General features: G+C 36.7%; 1 protein-coding gene across 4 annotated transcripts in view; it reads left to right on the forward strand.

Annotated features, from left to right (window-relative positions):
- Rgs7 (regulator of G protein signaling 7) overlaps window positions 1-18,174 on the forward strand; it is a 439,988-nt gene that overhangs the window by 407,741 nt on the left and 14,073 nt on the right. For 2 of the 4 annotated variants that reach the window (XM_070034268.1, XM_070034269.1), the window contains exons 15-16: window positions 6,591-6,777; window positions 12,928-13,017. In XM_070034268.1, the coding sequence (XP_069890369.1) occupies window positions 6,591-6,777; window positions 12,928-13,017 (277 nt within the window). Of the gene's footprint in view, window positions 1-6,590; window positions 6,778-12,927; window positions 13,018-15,130; window positions 15,212-15,402; window positions 15,425-18,174 lie in introns of those variants that run through there. The other 2 variants (XM_070034267.1, XM_070034266.1) reach the window with 2 other exon arrangements.

An 18,174-nucleotide genomic window follows, 5' to 3' on the forward strand; every position in this document is an offset into this window, starting at 1 on the left:
TGAACTCAAGGCCTTACACTCTCTTATCTTTTTCATGTAAGACTGGCATTCTATGACTTGAGCCATATCTCTCTTCTATGTTTTTGTTGATTAATTGGAACTAAGCATCATATTTGTCTGGCCAGATTGGCTTCAAACCCCAATCCTCAGATTTCAGCCTCCCAAGTAGGTTAGGTTTATAGGAGTGAGTCAGCAGTACTCCTCTTCGAAAATTTTTGTTTTTGATTTTCTGCATAATTTTTTTTCTTTTTTTAAATTGTGAAAATACCATACAGAGGGCTTACAATTACATGAACAAGCTAATGAGTACATTTCTTTTTTTTTTTTTGGGGGGGTCCGGTCGTGGGGCTGAACTCTGGGCCTGGGTGCTGTCCCTCAGCTCTTCAGCTCAAGGCTACCGCTCTACCACTTGAGCCACAGCGCCACTTCCGGCTTTTTTCTTTTTGCTTATGTGGTGCTGAGGAATCGAACCCAGGGCCTCAGGCATGAAAGCCAAGCGCTCTACCACTGAGCCACCTTCCCAGCCCCATGAGTACATTTCTTATCAATCGTTGTTTTTCCACATGTTTTGTACATCTCATTGTTGCAATTGGTCCACCTGTATCCCTATTTAAACAATTTGTTTTTTCCCTTCCCCTCCACAAATTATACCAACATCAAATACAGTGAAAACAGGGGTTATACCGTGGGGGAGGGGCATACAAAGCAACAAAGAAATCATCTTATAAATATATTAGAAACAATAGCAAGAAAGAAAAACCATTTGAGTCCTTATCTTGGGGTTCATTTTGCCTAACATCAACTTATCTGACCATTTCTGCTTGTCTCAGACATATACTAGTTATTGCAAATAAGGGAAACCATAGGGCCTATGTTTCTTTGGGCCTGGCTTACTTCACTGAATATAATTTTTTCCAAGTCTTTCCATTTCCTAACAAATGGGGCAATGTCATTCTGTCTGCTGGAGGCATAGAATTCCATTGCGTATATATACCACATTTTCTTGATCCATCTGGGGGCATCTGGGTAGGCCAAAATTTTCTTAATAGAGACCCAGAAACACAATAAATTAAAGGTTGGACAAATGGGATTGCATGAAATTGCAGAGCTTCTGCATGGCAAAGGACATAGCTAGAAAGATCAATAGAAAGCCCACAGATTGAGAGAAGATATTCACTGGCCATACAATGGACAAGGGTCTCATATCTAAAATATACTTAGAACTCAAAAAATTAAATCCCCCACAATAAATTCTCAAAGAAACAAGTGCCCAATAAATAAGTGGGCTAAAGACTTACAGAGACATTTCTCTGAAGAGGAAAGAAGGATGGCCAATAGACACATGAAGAAATGCTCAACCTCCCTAGCCATAAAAGAAATGCAAATCAAAACAACATTGAGATATCACCTCACCCCAGTTAGAATGGCTATAATGAAGAACTCTAATAACAACAGATGCTGGAGGGGATGTGGGCATAAGGGAACGCTACTGCATTGTTGGTGGGAGTGTAAACTTGTTCAACCACTTTGGAAAGCAGTATGGAGGTTCCTTAAAAGACTCCACATAGAGCGCCCCTATGACCCAGCAATCCCACTTTTGAGCTTTTACCCAGACTTTAGCTTTACTATACTTGTCATGGACTTAGGAAATGCAGCTTCCTGTTCTCTTTCAGATTTATGGGATCCCTTCCTGGTGAGGCTTTTAATGGACCTAAAATTGCTGAGGATTTTGATTCAGCTAATTCGCATTTTATATTGAAGTAATACCATCAATGATTGAGTGCAATATACATTAAAAATAAAACAAAGATGAAGGATGTATTTTTGGCATGTTGGTGAAATGAGACTGGATTTTCCTCTCATTGTCTAAAATTTTGAAAAGATATTTACAATTTGCATATCATAAAATGAAATAAATGAGGAATGAACCCCATTTAACTAACTAAAAATACTCTTTCTCTCTAGTGGTATATATAGACAAGCAAACAAGTCACAACACAATCATGGGTATTTAGATAAATGTACATAAACACTCATTTAGAGACAGAGATTAACAAAGGCATAATAGGAGAAATAACTTGCCAGAATTGGTGATCAGAAGTCAATAACAAGGGGGGAGTACAAACAGCAAGGAATTTTAGAGAAAACAGAGTAGCTTGTGCATGTTCTCCTTCCTATGTGAGTTGAATCACCAGCAATTCTTAGTTCAGATGAACTAGTTGTTATGTTAATTCCATGCTATACTCCCTGCTGAGTAATTACATATAAAAATATTAGAGGTCCAGGCATGAGAGCTTATGCCTATAATCTCAACTATATGGGATACATAGGTAGTAGGATTATGGTCCAAAGCTGGTCTGAACAAAAACATAAGATCCTGTCTAAAAATAGCTTAAAAAGGGATAGGTGTGACTCAAATGGAAGAGCACACACCTACCAAGTATAAGGCCCTGAATTCAAGTAGTCACAAAAAATTAGATATTTTTACATATGGATACAAACACACATATTTATTTCCTGCTCTGTGCTAATCACATTTCCTCATTAAATGTAGATAGGTAAGTCATAGAAAAATATAACTATAGAGAGAATTTTCATAGCAAATACACAGTAGAATATGCTTTATACTCACTACTTCTATCAGTCTGTGGACTTTTTATAGCAGTATTGTCTGTGCTGTTTCTGACCATCACAAATGTATGGAGCACAACAAATATACACTGTAAATTTTAATGCAAAGTAACTCTGAGGCAGGTCTGCACCCTGTCTGAGGTGTCAGATCACTTGCAAGCGTCTTTCTTAAAGTGTCTTTCTTTAAACCACCATTCAGGTCCCGTCCCACATCTGATCCCACCTCTGCTTTCACCTGTGTATCTATATTTTACTCTAGGAAGACAAAATGGTCTGGTTATTCAGCAGGGCTGTGAATTCCACTTAAATAACTCTCAGTGCATTGTGTCTAAGAAGTAGCAGCCTTGGAAGGACCTAGTATTGCTGGGAATGGGGTAATCATGTGAGCATTTCTTCAATCATCAGGACAGGAAAAGAAACAGGAGACAATGTTTATCTCAAAGTACTTATTCCTTCAATGTCTCTTGGCTTTGCACGTAATGCGGTTTTGCTCATTGTTTTTTTTGACAAAGCACTTTGCATACTTCTAGTACGAAGTAAATGTAGTAATAGCATGCATTTTATCCTTGAGTGCCTAAGGGTAAGCTGGGCACCTTGTAGCATCCTTTACATATCTTTAACCCAGCGGAACTCCAGTGAGCCAGGATTGTCAGCAGATTTTACTTAAGAGGAAATTGGGACTCTATGTCATTGAGAAGTTTCCATATATTCCTTATTATTAAGTGAAGACAATGGAGTTTTAACCAGAGCCCTTTCCATTCTGTTAAGAGATTCCAGCTGTGGCAGTGATGGTGAAGATGAGGAAGGTAACTTTGTTGTTATGGATACAGTGGGGTGAACAGCATGTTATTTCCCATCGGTCTTCCATAGCCCTAACAATGGGCAACTTTGAATAAACTGCTTTATCTTTACGCTTGCGGTATCTCCTTTTGTAAACTGTTTGAGTTCGTGTGGATATTGCCTACATTCACACCCTCATCGGTGTAAGTGTTCCTGTGTACATCTTAACCCTTTGATAGTTTTTCCTTACTTTCAAGCTCATTTCATTTCAGATATTATTGCATAGTCATTTTTCTAGTAATACATTTGGGGTAACACATTTGGGGTGCTTTCTTGCTCTAATTCCAAGACTGTGTGATGTAGGCATTCCAAAGAACTCCCCTGAGCTTCTTGGCATTTGGAGTCATTTGAATGATGGATTGTTTTCTGAGCTAGTTCTTTGAGGACTCTCTTGTGATCAATATGTTGAGAGCACGCTAGAATGATTTGTAGCCTTAGATTGCACCTAATGTTCCAGTTAGAGTCCACAGAATTTGAGTCTATGCTTTAGAAGGTGTGGTCTTGAGTCTTTTTTTTTTCTTTTCTCAAAGTAATAGAGGTAGTTTTATGTTGAAGGTTTTGTCCAAAGTGGATTATGTATTATCACAAATAGCTATAGAAAAATACAACCTACAATGGACTCTGGAAAATCACTAGATGGAGTAGGATTTGATATTCTGGCTCTGTCTCAAGTGCTTTCTTACCTTCCATACAATCCTAGGAAAAAATTCCATATATGAAGGCATTACTGGTCACTTCTAAAGCCTCCATTCTTTAGCCTCCCTGTCATCCTCTCCATCCTCACACATCTGCTATTATAGAAGTCATTATTGCCACCTGCTGAGGATAAATAGACCTGGCAGTTCCTTCTCCATGGATCGTTTCCTTTCTATTTATACATTTTTGGCCCAGGTAACTGAATTTAGTTAAGGTAACTTCCATTAATCTAGAAAAGAACAAAAGACTCTCCAAAGTAAATAATCTTATAAAACCTGGCAATGTTTTATAAATTTGAATTTTTGCACGGCAATATCATGAAGAATCATATTTGAAATATTTATCTTCACAGTATTATTTCTAGAGATCTAACAAAAAAACAAAGAACCTAGAGCTAAATTGAAAAAAATTAATCCATAAAATACTGTGGTACTTTCTTTTTTAATATGTTTTTATTATAAAAATACTGTACAGAGGGGTTACAGTTACATGAATAGGGTAATGAGTACATTTCCTATCAAGCATTGTTGCCTCCTCCTTTGTTTTTCCCCTACCATCCCTTCCCTCCCACCTCCACAACTACACTCCCACCCCCTAAGTTGTAAAGTTCATTTTTCAACATAATGTCTTGTACATCTCATTGTTACAATGGGTCAACCTGTATCCCTATTTAAGCAGTTTGATTTTGCCCTTCCCCTCCCCAAATCAGAGAAGTTTATATTCAAGATGCAGGGCACTGACATCAAATACAGTGAAAAGAGGGGTTATACTGTGGGGGAGGGACATACAAAGAAACAAACAAAAAAAAAACCACATGGTACATTATAAATACTTTAGAAACAATAGCAATAAAGAAAAAAAAACATTTGTGTCCCTATCTTGGGGTTCATTTCACTTATCATCATCTTATCTGGTCATATGTACATAGCTTTTGACCATTTCTGCTTATCCCAGACATATGTTACTGTAAATAAGGGAAACCATGGGACCTATGTCGCTTTGGGCCTGGCTTACTTCACTTAATATAACTTTTCCAAGTCTTTCCATTTCCTAACAAATGTGGCGATGTCATTTTTTCTGATGGAAGCATAGAATTCCATTGTGAATATATACCACATTTTCTTGATCCATTCATCTACTGAGGGGCATCTGTTATGGAAAATAATGTTGCAATAAGCATAGTTGTGCTGGTAGCTTTAGTATGGTCTTGTTTGTGATCATTTGGGTAAAAAATGGGATTAATGGGTCATAGAGGAGCTCTATGTGGAGTCTTTTGAGGAACCTAATGGACTTAACTCTCCAATTAAGTGACATAGACTGTAGAGTTGGATTTAAAAGCAAGATCCTTCTATCTGCTGCCTTCAAGAGTGACACCTTGCCCATAAAAACAAACATGTTTTGAAAGTGAAAGGCTGGAATACAATCTACCAAGCAAATGGCCCCATAAACAGGTGGAAGTTGCAATCCTACTACTAGATAAAATAGGCTTCAAATTAAAATTAGTGAGAAGAGATAAAGAAGGTCACTACATACATATCCTCCTTCAGGGGGATATTACAATTCTAAATATCTATTCACCAAACAACAGAGCACCCAAATTTATCCAAGAAACACTACTTTCCCTCAAATCTCACACAGATCCAAAGACATTAATTGTCAGGGACTTTAACACACCACTTCTTTCTTTATAACCCACTGAATGATTGAACCAAAGAATAACAAAGAAGGCATTACTTTATCTTTTCCATTAGAATCTCTATGTCCTTGCCATTAGTTCTATACCAACCTATCATCTTTTCCTGTTGCTTGGTTGTGTTGTGGTGGCTAGTTGTGTTTTTTGAGATAAGATTCTCACTAGGGCTGTGTGCTGGTGGCCCACGCCTGTAATCCTAGCTACTCAGGAGGCTGAGATCTGAGGATCATGGTTCAAAGCCAACCCGGGCAGGAAAGTCCATGAGACGCTTATCTCCAATGAACTATTAGAAAACCAGAAGTGGCGCTGTGGCTAAAGCAGTAGAGAGCTGGCCTTCAGCTGAAAAGCACAGGGACAGTGCCCAAGCCCAGAGTTTAAGCTGCACAACCACCACCACCAACAACAAAGTCTCACTAGGTAGCCTGGACTGGCCTTGAATTCAAAATCCTGCTGCATCAGCCTTTAAAGGGATGGGATCACAAGTGCTCACATGCCCCAAGCTCCTCTTCCTTTCTAGTAGTGTTCTTTATTTTAGTTAAAATTATGATTCTCTAGGTTCAGGGCTCTGCTTTCAAAATAGGTGTTTTACAATATTCTGAAAGATTTTTCTTTTGAATACAACTAATGGGAAAAAGAAGCTAATATAGCTTTCAGGGAAGCTGAGTAAGCTGTTGTATATTGGAATGTATTACAGAAATTTTCACATTATAAACCTGTGGATTGTATGTAGATTCTGGCTAGCGGTGGAGGATCTCAAGAAAAGGCCTATTCGAGAAGTGCCCTCTCGAGTTCAGGAAATATGGCAGGAATTTCTGGCTCCTGGAGCCCCCAGTGCCATTAACTTGGATTCTAAGAGTTATGACAAGACAACACAGAATGTGAAGGAACCTGGACGGTACACATTTGAAGATGCTCAGGTAAGTGCATGGGTGGGCCTTACCTCAAAGTGTGCTCCTGAGCTGTGGATGGCTGTGACCTTTGACCTTTAGTTTCATTATCTTCCCCTATAGTTTATCCCTTGCTGTCACTGGGAATCTTTTATAAATTGAATTTTTTTGCATATGAATTTCAGTGATAATGAAACAGTTTGGGGAACTGTGCAAAATAACTTTCATTAAACTAGAAAATAAGAAAGGAAATGTACTCATGACCTTCCTCATGTAATTGTAACCCCTTTGTACAGCATTTTTACAATAAAAAGTACCAAAAATATGAAAAAGAAGAGAAAATGTCCTTTAGAGGTAACAACCTCATAAAGCCTCGGAATCTATTTTTTTTTCTTTTCATTTTCTTTTTTTTTTATTGTCAAGGTGCTATACAGAGGGTTACAGTTACATAAGTTAGGTAGTAAGTACATTTTTGTCAAACTTGTTATCTCCTCTCTCATTTTTTCTCCTACTTTCCCTCTTTCCTAATCCCCTCCACAAGTTGTACAAATAATTTCCAACATATTTTCTTGTGAGTATCGCTGTCACATTGGTTCCTCCTTTTTTTTTGTCTCACCATTTTGTTGTTCCCATTCCCTTCCCTAGTTCAGATAAATGTATACACAATACCAGAATATCAAAATCCAGTATAGAAAAAGTCATATTAAGTGATGTCAGCCAAACCCAAGGAAACATAGATCCCATGGGTTCCATTATTTGCAACAATTAGTATATGTCTAGAATAATCTTAGCAGATGAGCAGAATAGCTCAATAGCTATGTACACATGACCATATAAGATGATGCTAACTGAAATGAACTCCAAAACATGGACACAAGAGGTTTTCTTTATTGTTGTTGTTGTTTTATATATACTATGTGATATTTTTTTTCTTTTGTGTGTTCTTCCCCTATAGTTTATCCCTTGCTGTCACTGGGAATCTTTTATAAATTGAAATTCTTTGCATATGAATTTCAGGAAAATGTCTATTGGAAACATGTAAATCGTTATGCTTTATTTTTGTCTCTTCTTGGCATGCAATTACATGAACACACACTATTGAAATCCTCACCTCCAATATACACCAATGTGTATCTTCAGTCTTGGAGATTCTACCATTCTAGCATTCATTGGTATGAAATTATCAGGATTAAATCAGCTTTAAGTTCTGTCTGACTCAAATAAGCTTTGTCTCTACTGAATAAATGAAATAAATGGCTTCAAGCATAGAATTTCAAGTCAGTTTCTTTTTTTCAGAAAAAAAAAAACAAAAGTAGAAATGGATTTTCAATGTTCTTTTCTCAAACTAAACCTTAATTATCCTCTTCACAACAATTAGAATTTCTGTGTCACTAGAAAAATATTGTCACTCAAGATGAAAAATAAACTTTCAATGAGGAAATATTATTTCCTAATGATATGGTTAGATTGATTTTTTTATTTTATTTTGTGACTGTCCTAGGGCTTGTACTCAGGGCCTGAGTACTGTTCCTTAGCTTTTATGCTCAAGGCTAGCACTCTATCATTTGATCCACAGCTCCACTTCTGGCTTTTTTGATAGTTAATTGAGATAACAGTCATGTGAACTTTCTTGCCCAAGGAGTTTCAAAACAAGAATCCTCAGATCTCAGTTTCCTGAGTATCTAGGATTACAGGCATAAGCTACCGTCATCCAGCTGAGACTAACTTTTAAATCAGAATATGCATACTTCATGGTTTATTGAACTTCTTTTAGAGGATTAACCTGAAAAAGTACTTGGCTTTAAATAACAGCAGGACTAAAATACAAAACTCATTGCCAAGAATAAGGTACACAAATGTCCTTCCTTACTTCTACTATTGGTAGAAAATACATTTCTTCTTTGGCTTTGTTTAAACAAATGGACCACTGTGTTGAAAAGTTAACAAAGACTTTACCAACTAAGCAGACATTCACTTCCTATAGCTCAGCCATGGTCTCCTATGTAGAAGTGATTACATTTTACAGAGATACATAGCAGTGTTCAATGAAAACTTGGGCATGTTGCTCAAGTATCCACTGCAGTACCTTTCTTTGAATTAGAGATCAAATTTTAACACAGTCTTGGGGTCTGCAATTCAGAAAACATTTAGAATATCCTTCTTGAATTCTTAAACTGAACATTTTCTTGTTATTTGTGTCATAGAAAAAATATTCTTGCTTAATAATATCTCCAGTGAAATGAGAATGCACATTTTTATAGAAAATACTATCACTGAAATTTAGAGTTGTTTTGGTTTTGTTTTCCAATTAAACTCAGATATTTAATTCAGCTTCATATATATATATATATATATACATACATATGTAAATATTTACTCTATCTTCAAGAATACACTAGTAGAAATCATTGTCATTCTGTCTTTGAGCCAAGTGCAATGAAATGATTAAGAATGAAGGATCTGAGCCAGGCATAGGCGGCTTACACCTGTAATCCTAGCTATTAAGGAAGCTGAGATCTGAGCATCTGCGGTTCAAAGTGGTTCCAAAGTGGATCCATGGTTCCAATAAACCACCAGAAAACTGGAAGTGGTGCTGTGGCTCAAGTGGGAGAGTGCTGGCCTTGAGCTGAAGAGCTGAAAGACAGCTCCTGGCCCAAAGTTCAAGCCCCACAATGACAAAAAAAAAAAAAAGAGGATCTGTAGTTGAGTACTAATCTTACACTTTTCTGCACATCAGATTGTTATCCATCTAAAACAGGGATAGCACCAGCCATTTTGTGTTGTGAAAATTAAACAAGCTAATATAAGCCAACCCTTGGAAGAATCTCTGTCATGTACATAAGTCTATTTAATCACTGTACACACCCAAACTCTGCTTCACATTTATTATTCTTTCTTTTTAATCTTCATAAAAATACTATTTTGCTGGGTGCCGGTGCCTCACACCTGTAACCCTCGCTAAGCAGGAGAATTTGAGAACTGAGGATCCTGCTTTGAAAAAAGTCTTAAGAGGAAATTCCGTGAGCCTTTTATCTCTAGTAAACCAGTAAAAAACTCAAGCTGGAGGTGTGGCATGGTGGTAGAGCACCAGCCTTGAGCAAAAATGCTAAGGGATGGTATGCTGGCCCTAGTCCAGTACTGGCACACAAAAACACGTCATTTAATAAATCAGAGAAATGAATGGATACATCTTAATCTATATTTCTTGTGTTGGTAGATCTTGAGAAAGATAAGATACAATTCCTGACATGCTCAACTCCAACACCAAATATTTTTCCACTTTTAAGGTACATTCCAGTGTATTCTCACATTTATCCTATTCTTTTATCTCTATTTTTTATTATTTAAATTTTGTTGTAAGTGTGATGTACAGAGGGTTTACAGTTACATAGTACAGCAATGAGTACATTTCTTTTTGAATGGTGTTGCCCCTCTCTCAATTTTTCCAATTTTTTCCCCACTCCTGAACCTCTCCCTCCAAAGTGTAAGGTTGGTTTCCAACATAGCATCTAATGAGTATCACTGTTGAACTGGGTCACCCTTTGTTCCATTGTTGTGATTCCCCTTCCCCTCCCCAAGTCAGATAAACTTATACACAAGATAAAGGGTACAGAAATTAAAAACAAACAAACAAACAGGGACAACAGAAATAAAAAACCACATGGACAGCTAGGAATAAACCAAAGGATCAAAAAGAAAGAAAAGAGAAAGAACTGTGAACAGTACAATAAAATTACCTCTTGTTTTTATTTCTTGGAATTCATTTTGATAAACATCATTTCATATGGTCATATGCATAGAGCTATAGAGTAATTGTGATCCTCTACTAAGAATATCATCCTTTGTTGTCAGTGTAAGAAAATTTAGAGTGCTGTTTAATCATGTCCAAGTGTAATTATTTGTGTTTTCCTATCCATTGGAAAATTAAAGTCCCAAAAACAAATCCTCAAAGAAACAACAACCCAATTAATATTTGGGTTAAAGACATAAAGAGAGACTTCTATGAAGAAGAAATAGGAATGGCCAATAGACACATGAAGACATGTTCAGCATCTGTAGCTATAAAAGAAAGGCAAATCAAAACCACATTGAGATTCCACCTCACCCCAGTTGGAATGGCCATTATAAAGAAGATTAATAACAATAGATGCTGGTGGGGATATGACCAAAGGGAACACGTCTACACTGTTGGTGGGAGTGTAAATTTGTTCAACCACTCTGGACAGCAGTATGGAGGTTCCTCAAAAAACTAAACATAGAGCTCCCTTATGGTCCAGCAATCTCACTCCTGGGCATTTACCCAAATGACCACAAATAAGGCCATACTAGTGCCACCAGCACAACCATGCTCATTAAAGCTTTATTTACACACATAGAATTCTGTGCTTCCATCAGAAAGAATGGCATTGCCCCATTCATAAGGAAATGGAAAGACTTAGAAAAAATTATGTTAAGCAAAATAAACCAGGCCCAAAGAAACAGAGGCTGCATGTTTTCCTCATTTGTAACAACTAGAATATGTCTATAAATCTACATTCATCCTATTTTTACCACTCAGCATTCATCCTATTTTTACAATTTATCCTATTTTTACAGCTCAATCCTAGATCTTGGGACTTAATTTTCAATATCATTAAGTGGATTCAATTAACTTTTGATCACAACAGGAGCATTTAGGATGAACAGAATCATTTCTTAAACTATGTATTTTCTTCAAACAAGAAGAGACTGGGGCCCTCAATCTACCGTAAAATAGTTCAAATCTCTAAATTCAACTGGTATGTCACTAGACCAGGACAACCAAGGGAATCACTAGGACTGAATCAAGACTGTCTTGATAACACATTGTTTACTTGTTTGAATTCTTTGTCTAGCAACATTCATAATTAAAACTGAATACTGACTAAGCTGTAACTTCATGATAGAGCACTTACCTATTCACTGGGTTTGATCAAAAAATAAAAAGTCAAGAATTCATCTTATATACAACAAAATTAAGAAAAGAAGTGCTTCAGAATATGGTGACAATGTCAAAAGAGGTGATATTGATCAAGATGCATTGCATTCATGAACTGCTTTGTTAAATGGCAACTCCTTTTTACAACTATTTAATGACAATTTTAAAAAGTACAATTGGAGAAAAAAAGAAGAAAAAGAAATAGCCAGCTGGCCCCAGTAGGCTCATGTGAATAATCCTAGCTACTTAGGAGACTGAGATCTGAAGATTGTGGTTGGAAGCCAGCCTGGATAGGAGAGTTTGTGGGACTCAACTCCAATTAACTCCAAAAAGCCAGAAGTGGAGCTGTGGCAAATGGTAGAACACAAGTCTTGAACAATTCCCAGACCCTGAGTTCAAGCCCTAGGAGTGAAATACAGAGATAGGTAGATATAGAGACAGACAGACAGACAGACAGACAGACAGACAGACAGATGGAGAGAGATATATATGGAGAGAGAGAGAGAGAGAGAGAGAGAGAGAGAGAGAGAGAGAGAGAGAGACAGAGACAGAGACAGAGAGAGAGAGAGAGAGAGAGAGAGCGAGCATCAGCAGAGTTGGAGGATAAAACATGGCAGACACGTAAAGGCTGAGTATTTAAATATCTACCAACTGTCACCTTATAAGGGAAAAAAAGTCTCTCCATTTGGAGATTTAGCACTTAAGTATCACAAAATTTATTTTCAGACTTGCTCTCTGACCCAAAGTATTGTGTGGATTGTAAATTCCATGTCTTCATTTATCCTGAGGAGATGAATCACATGAGTTGCCTACAGTCTCTAGGCCAACATGGAGTCCAAGAGTGTCCAGGATGGGTGGTGTTCTGTCTGGACGCCATGTCACCCACTTTTAGAATGACATTAAAGCTAGCAGATTTATTCCTACTCTCAAGTGTTCTATATAAATCAGTTTGAAATTGATTTGAAATTATTTTATGCCAGCCCATTAATCAAATTTCATTTAAAAAATATGACTGGATGAGATTTTCCTCCTCGGTAGCTCTCAAGTCAATTTAAACATTGATCCATCAGTGAAATAATGCACTGGAAGAAGTAAATAGCCTGTAAACATAAAATAGTCTCATTAGTATTATTATCCTATTTTCATTGCTACTAGATATGTTCTCTAACATATTTTTTTCTGAGAAATAATAAAGGTACCCTTCAAACCTTATTTCTTTCTAGGAGCACATTTACAAACTGATGAAAAGTGACTCCTATCCACGTTTTATAAGATCCAGTGCCTATCAGGAGCTCCTACAGGCAAAGAAAAAGGTATTGGTTCTTTGTGACCTTCTTTGACTGGTTCTTAGTTAGACTCACTTGGAATAATTACCTCTTCTTGGTTCAGGGTATTGAACAAATGGTAAGTGGATATATTTCAAGACCCTCTCCCAAATCTTCCATTTTGTAAGGGACATTTTTTTTTTGCTTTTTGCTTTTTGATTGCTTCTGTATTATTATTTGTTTGTTTCTGCAGATGTTCATGCTTTACAAAGCTTGCTAGAAACTGTTTTCATGTTTCATGTGAACCTTCCATTTAAGGAAAGCTTAAGGCAATAAAAAATTACAATACAAACACTGTTAAACACTTGAGAAGTCTTATTTACAAAGCTGTAATAATATATGTTCATAACTAAAAAGAGACACATTTTTAATGAAAGCTGTGAAAAATATAGAATCATTTACATCTAGATACTTTTATTTGTCTTTTATCCTATATTACTTTGTATTCTTTGGATGAATTATATACACCCCAGCTAGTACCCAAGCACATTTTGAGAGAGTGGTAGTAGACTTTGTTATTTAGGTAATATTTATAATCAAAACCTCATTGTCCATATATGATGAATATCATTCATTATTTTCCAATGTTAAAATAACTCACAACTTTCTGAAAGCCTAAGACCAAACTTTAGCTTTACATAATGCATGCATTGAGGCTAATGAGATTTTCTTTTTAAGCCCAGTCTCTTTGCAGCTAGAAAGAGATACTCGGGTATCCATGATTTCACTGTCTACTATAACAGCCACCAGCCACATGGGACTTCTTAAATTTAAACTTGAATTAATTGAAATGCCATACAATTCTGGCCAACTTACAAATGCTCCATCACTACAACCAAGGTCTTTAGTTCTGGACAGTATTGGACAGAATTTCCATTTGTTCTGAAATACCTGTTCTATTGCTCAGCCCTACACAATGACTTTATCAATAAAAATTGCCTACAAGCAATGATTTTATCAAGAGAAATTTTGCCCTGATAGAAAACTAAGGGCACTCTGAAGCTGTGCTTCTAGAGTTTTAATTGTCATGCATTCTGGATGTCCACATGAAAGCTTCACATAGCTACTCCATTTCTTCTTATTTTGCTTGAAACCATGCCAGTTTTGTTTTCACAAAAAAAAAGGCTCTCAATGTTTAGGAAGAAAAAAAAAGCAGCAATGAATACGGCTTTCCTTGGAGGTTCTCTTACCCACCCAGGCTCTGTGATTTAAACATGGATTTGGCATTGCTTCATTTTATCATCCTGTCTTTTCTGCTCTATTTTTTTGCTTCTCCCTCCCCTATTTTCCCTTAATTCCTTTCATTCTACCCCATCCTACACATATAAGTCTGGAAACTCAATGGATCGCAGAACATCTTTTGAGAAATTTGCACAGAATGTGGTAAGTTTTATTTTTTTGAGACATTACAAAGCATTAAGTCCAGTAAAGTTACCCCATATCTCTATTCTATTCCATGGACCATCTGGTCTTTAATCTAAAAATATTGCCTCTATTCAAATCCAGAACTTCATGCTTCCTACTTATGTTTCTTCCCCAGCCTTTGCAGAGTAGATAAAGTTGTTGTATGTGAACAACAACATGCATTGAACCGAGGTTTGGAAAGAAGTGTATAAATAGAATGAATGAATCTGACATTCTTTATATTTGTATTCCATGTATCCTTTTCCTTATTGACAATAATGCATGCATTTCTGTTTGTACCCTGAATTCTTCCTTAGGCTTAAAATATAAAGAATAATGAGATTTGGGGCTTTCTGCCTCTTTAGGGAGAAAATGATCTAACAGCAGATGAATGCCAAAGATATTCTGAATGGTAGTTGGTGGCAAGCTAATGCTGCACCAAAGGCATGCACTAGCATGCTTGTTATTTGTTATTTTTCATAAAGATATTGGAAATTGTTGCCTAATTCACCCAGGAAAACAGTTGTTCTGCCAGTATTTTCTTAGCATCTTGCCATGTGTTTCGGTGATATATATTTGTTTGTGGGATTATTTTTGTTTCATTTATTTCTTGAGTTTTGTATTGTGCCAGTGCCTTTGGAACTTTCTGACATTGTGGAAGTTCAAACTAAAGCTTTCAACACATTTATTTTTATAGGGCAGAAACATCCCTATTTTCCCATGCCATAAAAACTGTACACCAACACTGAGGGCCAGCACTAACCTGTTATGAAAAGAGGTAGAAAAATCTTGGTTTATACTCAAGTTTGTCTGCATTGTCTGTTGAGTTGTGTGGTTAGCTCCATGCTGCTGTGTGTGTGTGTATGTGTGTGTGTTGTGGCTTTTGCTGTGATGGTCAGTTAATTGAACCTATGTATGTTGAAATGTAAGAAAGTTGGATTCAACAAAGATAATGGTTTTTGTTTTCAGTTTTCTTCAAGGATTCTCATGGTAGGACTTACTAACACATTCTGCATTTGTATTGTGACTGTGAAGAGAGTATTTGAAAGACTTTAAACAGTATTATGTACTTTGAATATTCAATGTGACTGCATGAACTAAAGGGATGGAGAATGAGAGATTCCAGGAATGAATCACATTAGAAGCTGCAAAGAACTTTGATTGGCTCTATTGGAACCTCTACCATGAGAAATTCCTAAATAGAAAAGTTCTGCATAAAATTTCTTAACTATGCCTCATATGGAACTATGGCGCGATAAAGACAATGCCAAAATAATTACCTCAAGAATTTCCTGCCAGGAGTAGCCATAAGACATTGCAAAGGCTTCGTGTGCTGTTTAAAACTTGCTTTGACTTAATTATTTTCTAACATAATGTTGACAGAATATTATTTCTGAGATTGGAATGGAAGTGTCTGTTGTGTAACTAAGAATAGGAATATAATGTGGGGTAGAAGGCATAAAGAAGTAAAAGACTTGCTTCTCCACTTTCAGCCCAAGACTGACCTACTTCCCAACTCCTAAAATAGTACATTGGTGACACATGCAAAACTTGTCAAGGAGCCAGTAAAGAAACACAGGACCCCAAAAGACATCTATGTATTTTGACAATTCCCAGTAAATATAAATGGGATGAACACGACAAAAGTCTTTAAAATGTGAGGCTAGCAATAGATGTTCTGAGGGAAGAGATGTTGAGTAATTCTCTCTCTCTCTCTCTCTCTCTCTCTCTCTCTCTCTCTCTCTCTCTCTCTCTCTCTCTCTCTCTCTCTGTCTCTCTCTCTCTCTCTCACACACACACACACACATACACACACAGAGTATAGTAATGACTTTCAGACAACCTGCAAAAGGCATTAATCCTTTTCCATCCAGGAAAATGAGAATTACTATTCCTGATTGAATACTTTGCTTTATTATTATCTTGAAGAAATGAATAAGTACATGAAAAAAGCTCTGAGTCCTCCCTTTAGAGTATTCCTTTAATGTAGCATTGGTTTTGTGGTCACCAGCTAAGTATTTGAATACTAAATTATCTAAGATATTATTTTAGGCTCAATAGAATCATTTCAACATAAGACAAAGGGTGAGTAATTTCATTATATTCTGATAGACAAAAGAGGAAAGGTAGGGTTTACAGAAATAGGTTATGCATTCTTCTAGCTGCTCTTATAAATTCAAGAAAATGAAGAGATAGACAATGTCCATGACAGAATGCAAGAGAGAAAATATGATTAACTAGTTATTTGGGACTAAAAGTGAGTTAACAACTCATGTTCTTTGAATACTTGCCATGCACCAGACTCTGCCCCAGACACTTCATATACTTTATATTAGTTAAACTATTTTGGTAAGGCAGGTGTTATTGTATTAATTCATCTACCTGTTTTACAGGTAAGGTTTTACATGTTTTACAAAGTTTTACATATAAGGTTTTATATCTAGAAGATAGGTAAATTTCCAAGGATCACTTATCCACATTTATTATAGTCAGAAATTCTTTCTTTCATTTTGCTCATCCTGCTCCCCCTGGGCATTTTCTCAACTGGTTGAAAATCCTACCACACAATGATATCCTGCTCTCTAACAAGTTGTACCTATTTTAGGGAGTTTATTTGCAGCTTTCAAAATGGCATCTTCATAAACTAGTTCATAAGATTAGCATCTACTTTTCTTTTACTCTTGAGTCAAATATGTTTTTGGAACTAGTTTTTCCCCCATTATAATTTCCTCCAATATCATTAGTTTCCTTATTATCTGAACTAATAAACATCTTCTAGAATATTAGAGGATAATTTGAACAAGTAATTAAGAGATGTGTACTGTTTAAAGTATTCAAAGGCCTTTCATTTCTTCTTGTTTGTTGTTAATATGCACAAAAATTTGGGGAGCCAACCAGACAGCTGGGAGTCATTTCACCTTCTCAGATGTACAACTGTGGTCACAGAAGAGAGGTCATTTCCCACAGTGAAGAAGGTCACTCATGTCCCACAGCCCTTGAGTGTTAGAGCCAGAACTTATAGATTGCTCTTATTCTTTTCATTAATCCCCAAACAGATGGGATATGGATCACTGAAATTTGTGTAATGCACTCATCTTGGATTCTTGTCCCAAAAAATCTTATTCCCTCTGATTTACCCATCTGTCCATTCATTCATTCACTCATTTAATTATTTATTTTAGTGTTTGAAATGGAGTTTATGTAACCCAGGCTGGCATTAAATTCTCCTTCACCTTTTTGTCTCAAACTCTCCATTGCTAGCTAAAGTGTACCACTCAAAGCTCCCTATGTCCTTTCATGCCTTTTAAATGTTATTTGTGTTGTTAGCTTCATTCTTATTTGACAGGGTATATAGCCTTTACTAATTGTGAAAATCACCTCCACTATCGTCATCAAATCCAACACCATTTCTTCATTAGTTGAATTGTTATAATGCCTTTCTACCCCCTGCAGACCTTGGAGGTACACAAATAAAATAAGGGGGGAAAGGTTGGGAAGTAGAGTGTATTATCCTAGCTACTTTGGAGGCTGAAACAGGAATATCAAGGTTTGAGGCCAGCTTGGCAGAAAAGCCAGAAGATCCCACTCTCAACACATAGCTGGGTGCTGTTGCACCCATTTCTCATCCCAAGCCATATGAGAGGATGAGATCCAAACACCGTGATTCCAGGCCAGCCAGCCCAGGTAGAACAGTCCACAAGACCGTGTGTCTGCTCAGGAAAACTGCACTTGGTGGTGAGC

Source organism: Dipodomys merriami, unplaced genomic scaffold, assembly GCF_024711535.1.
Source record: "Dipodomys merriami isolate MVZ:Mamm:240054 unplaced genomic scaffold, mDipMer1.0.p SCAF_24, whole genome shotgun sequence".
Classification (NCBI taxonomy): domain Eukaryota; kingdom Metazoa; phylum Chordata; class Mammalia; order Rodentia; family Heteromyidae; genus Dipodomys; species Dipodomys merriami.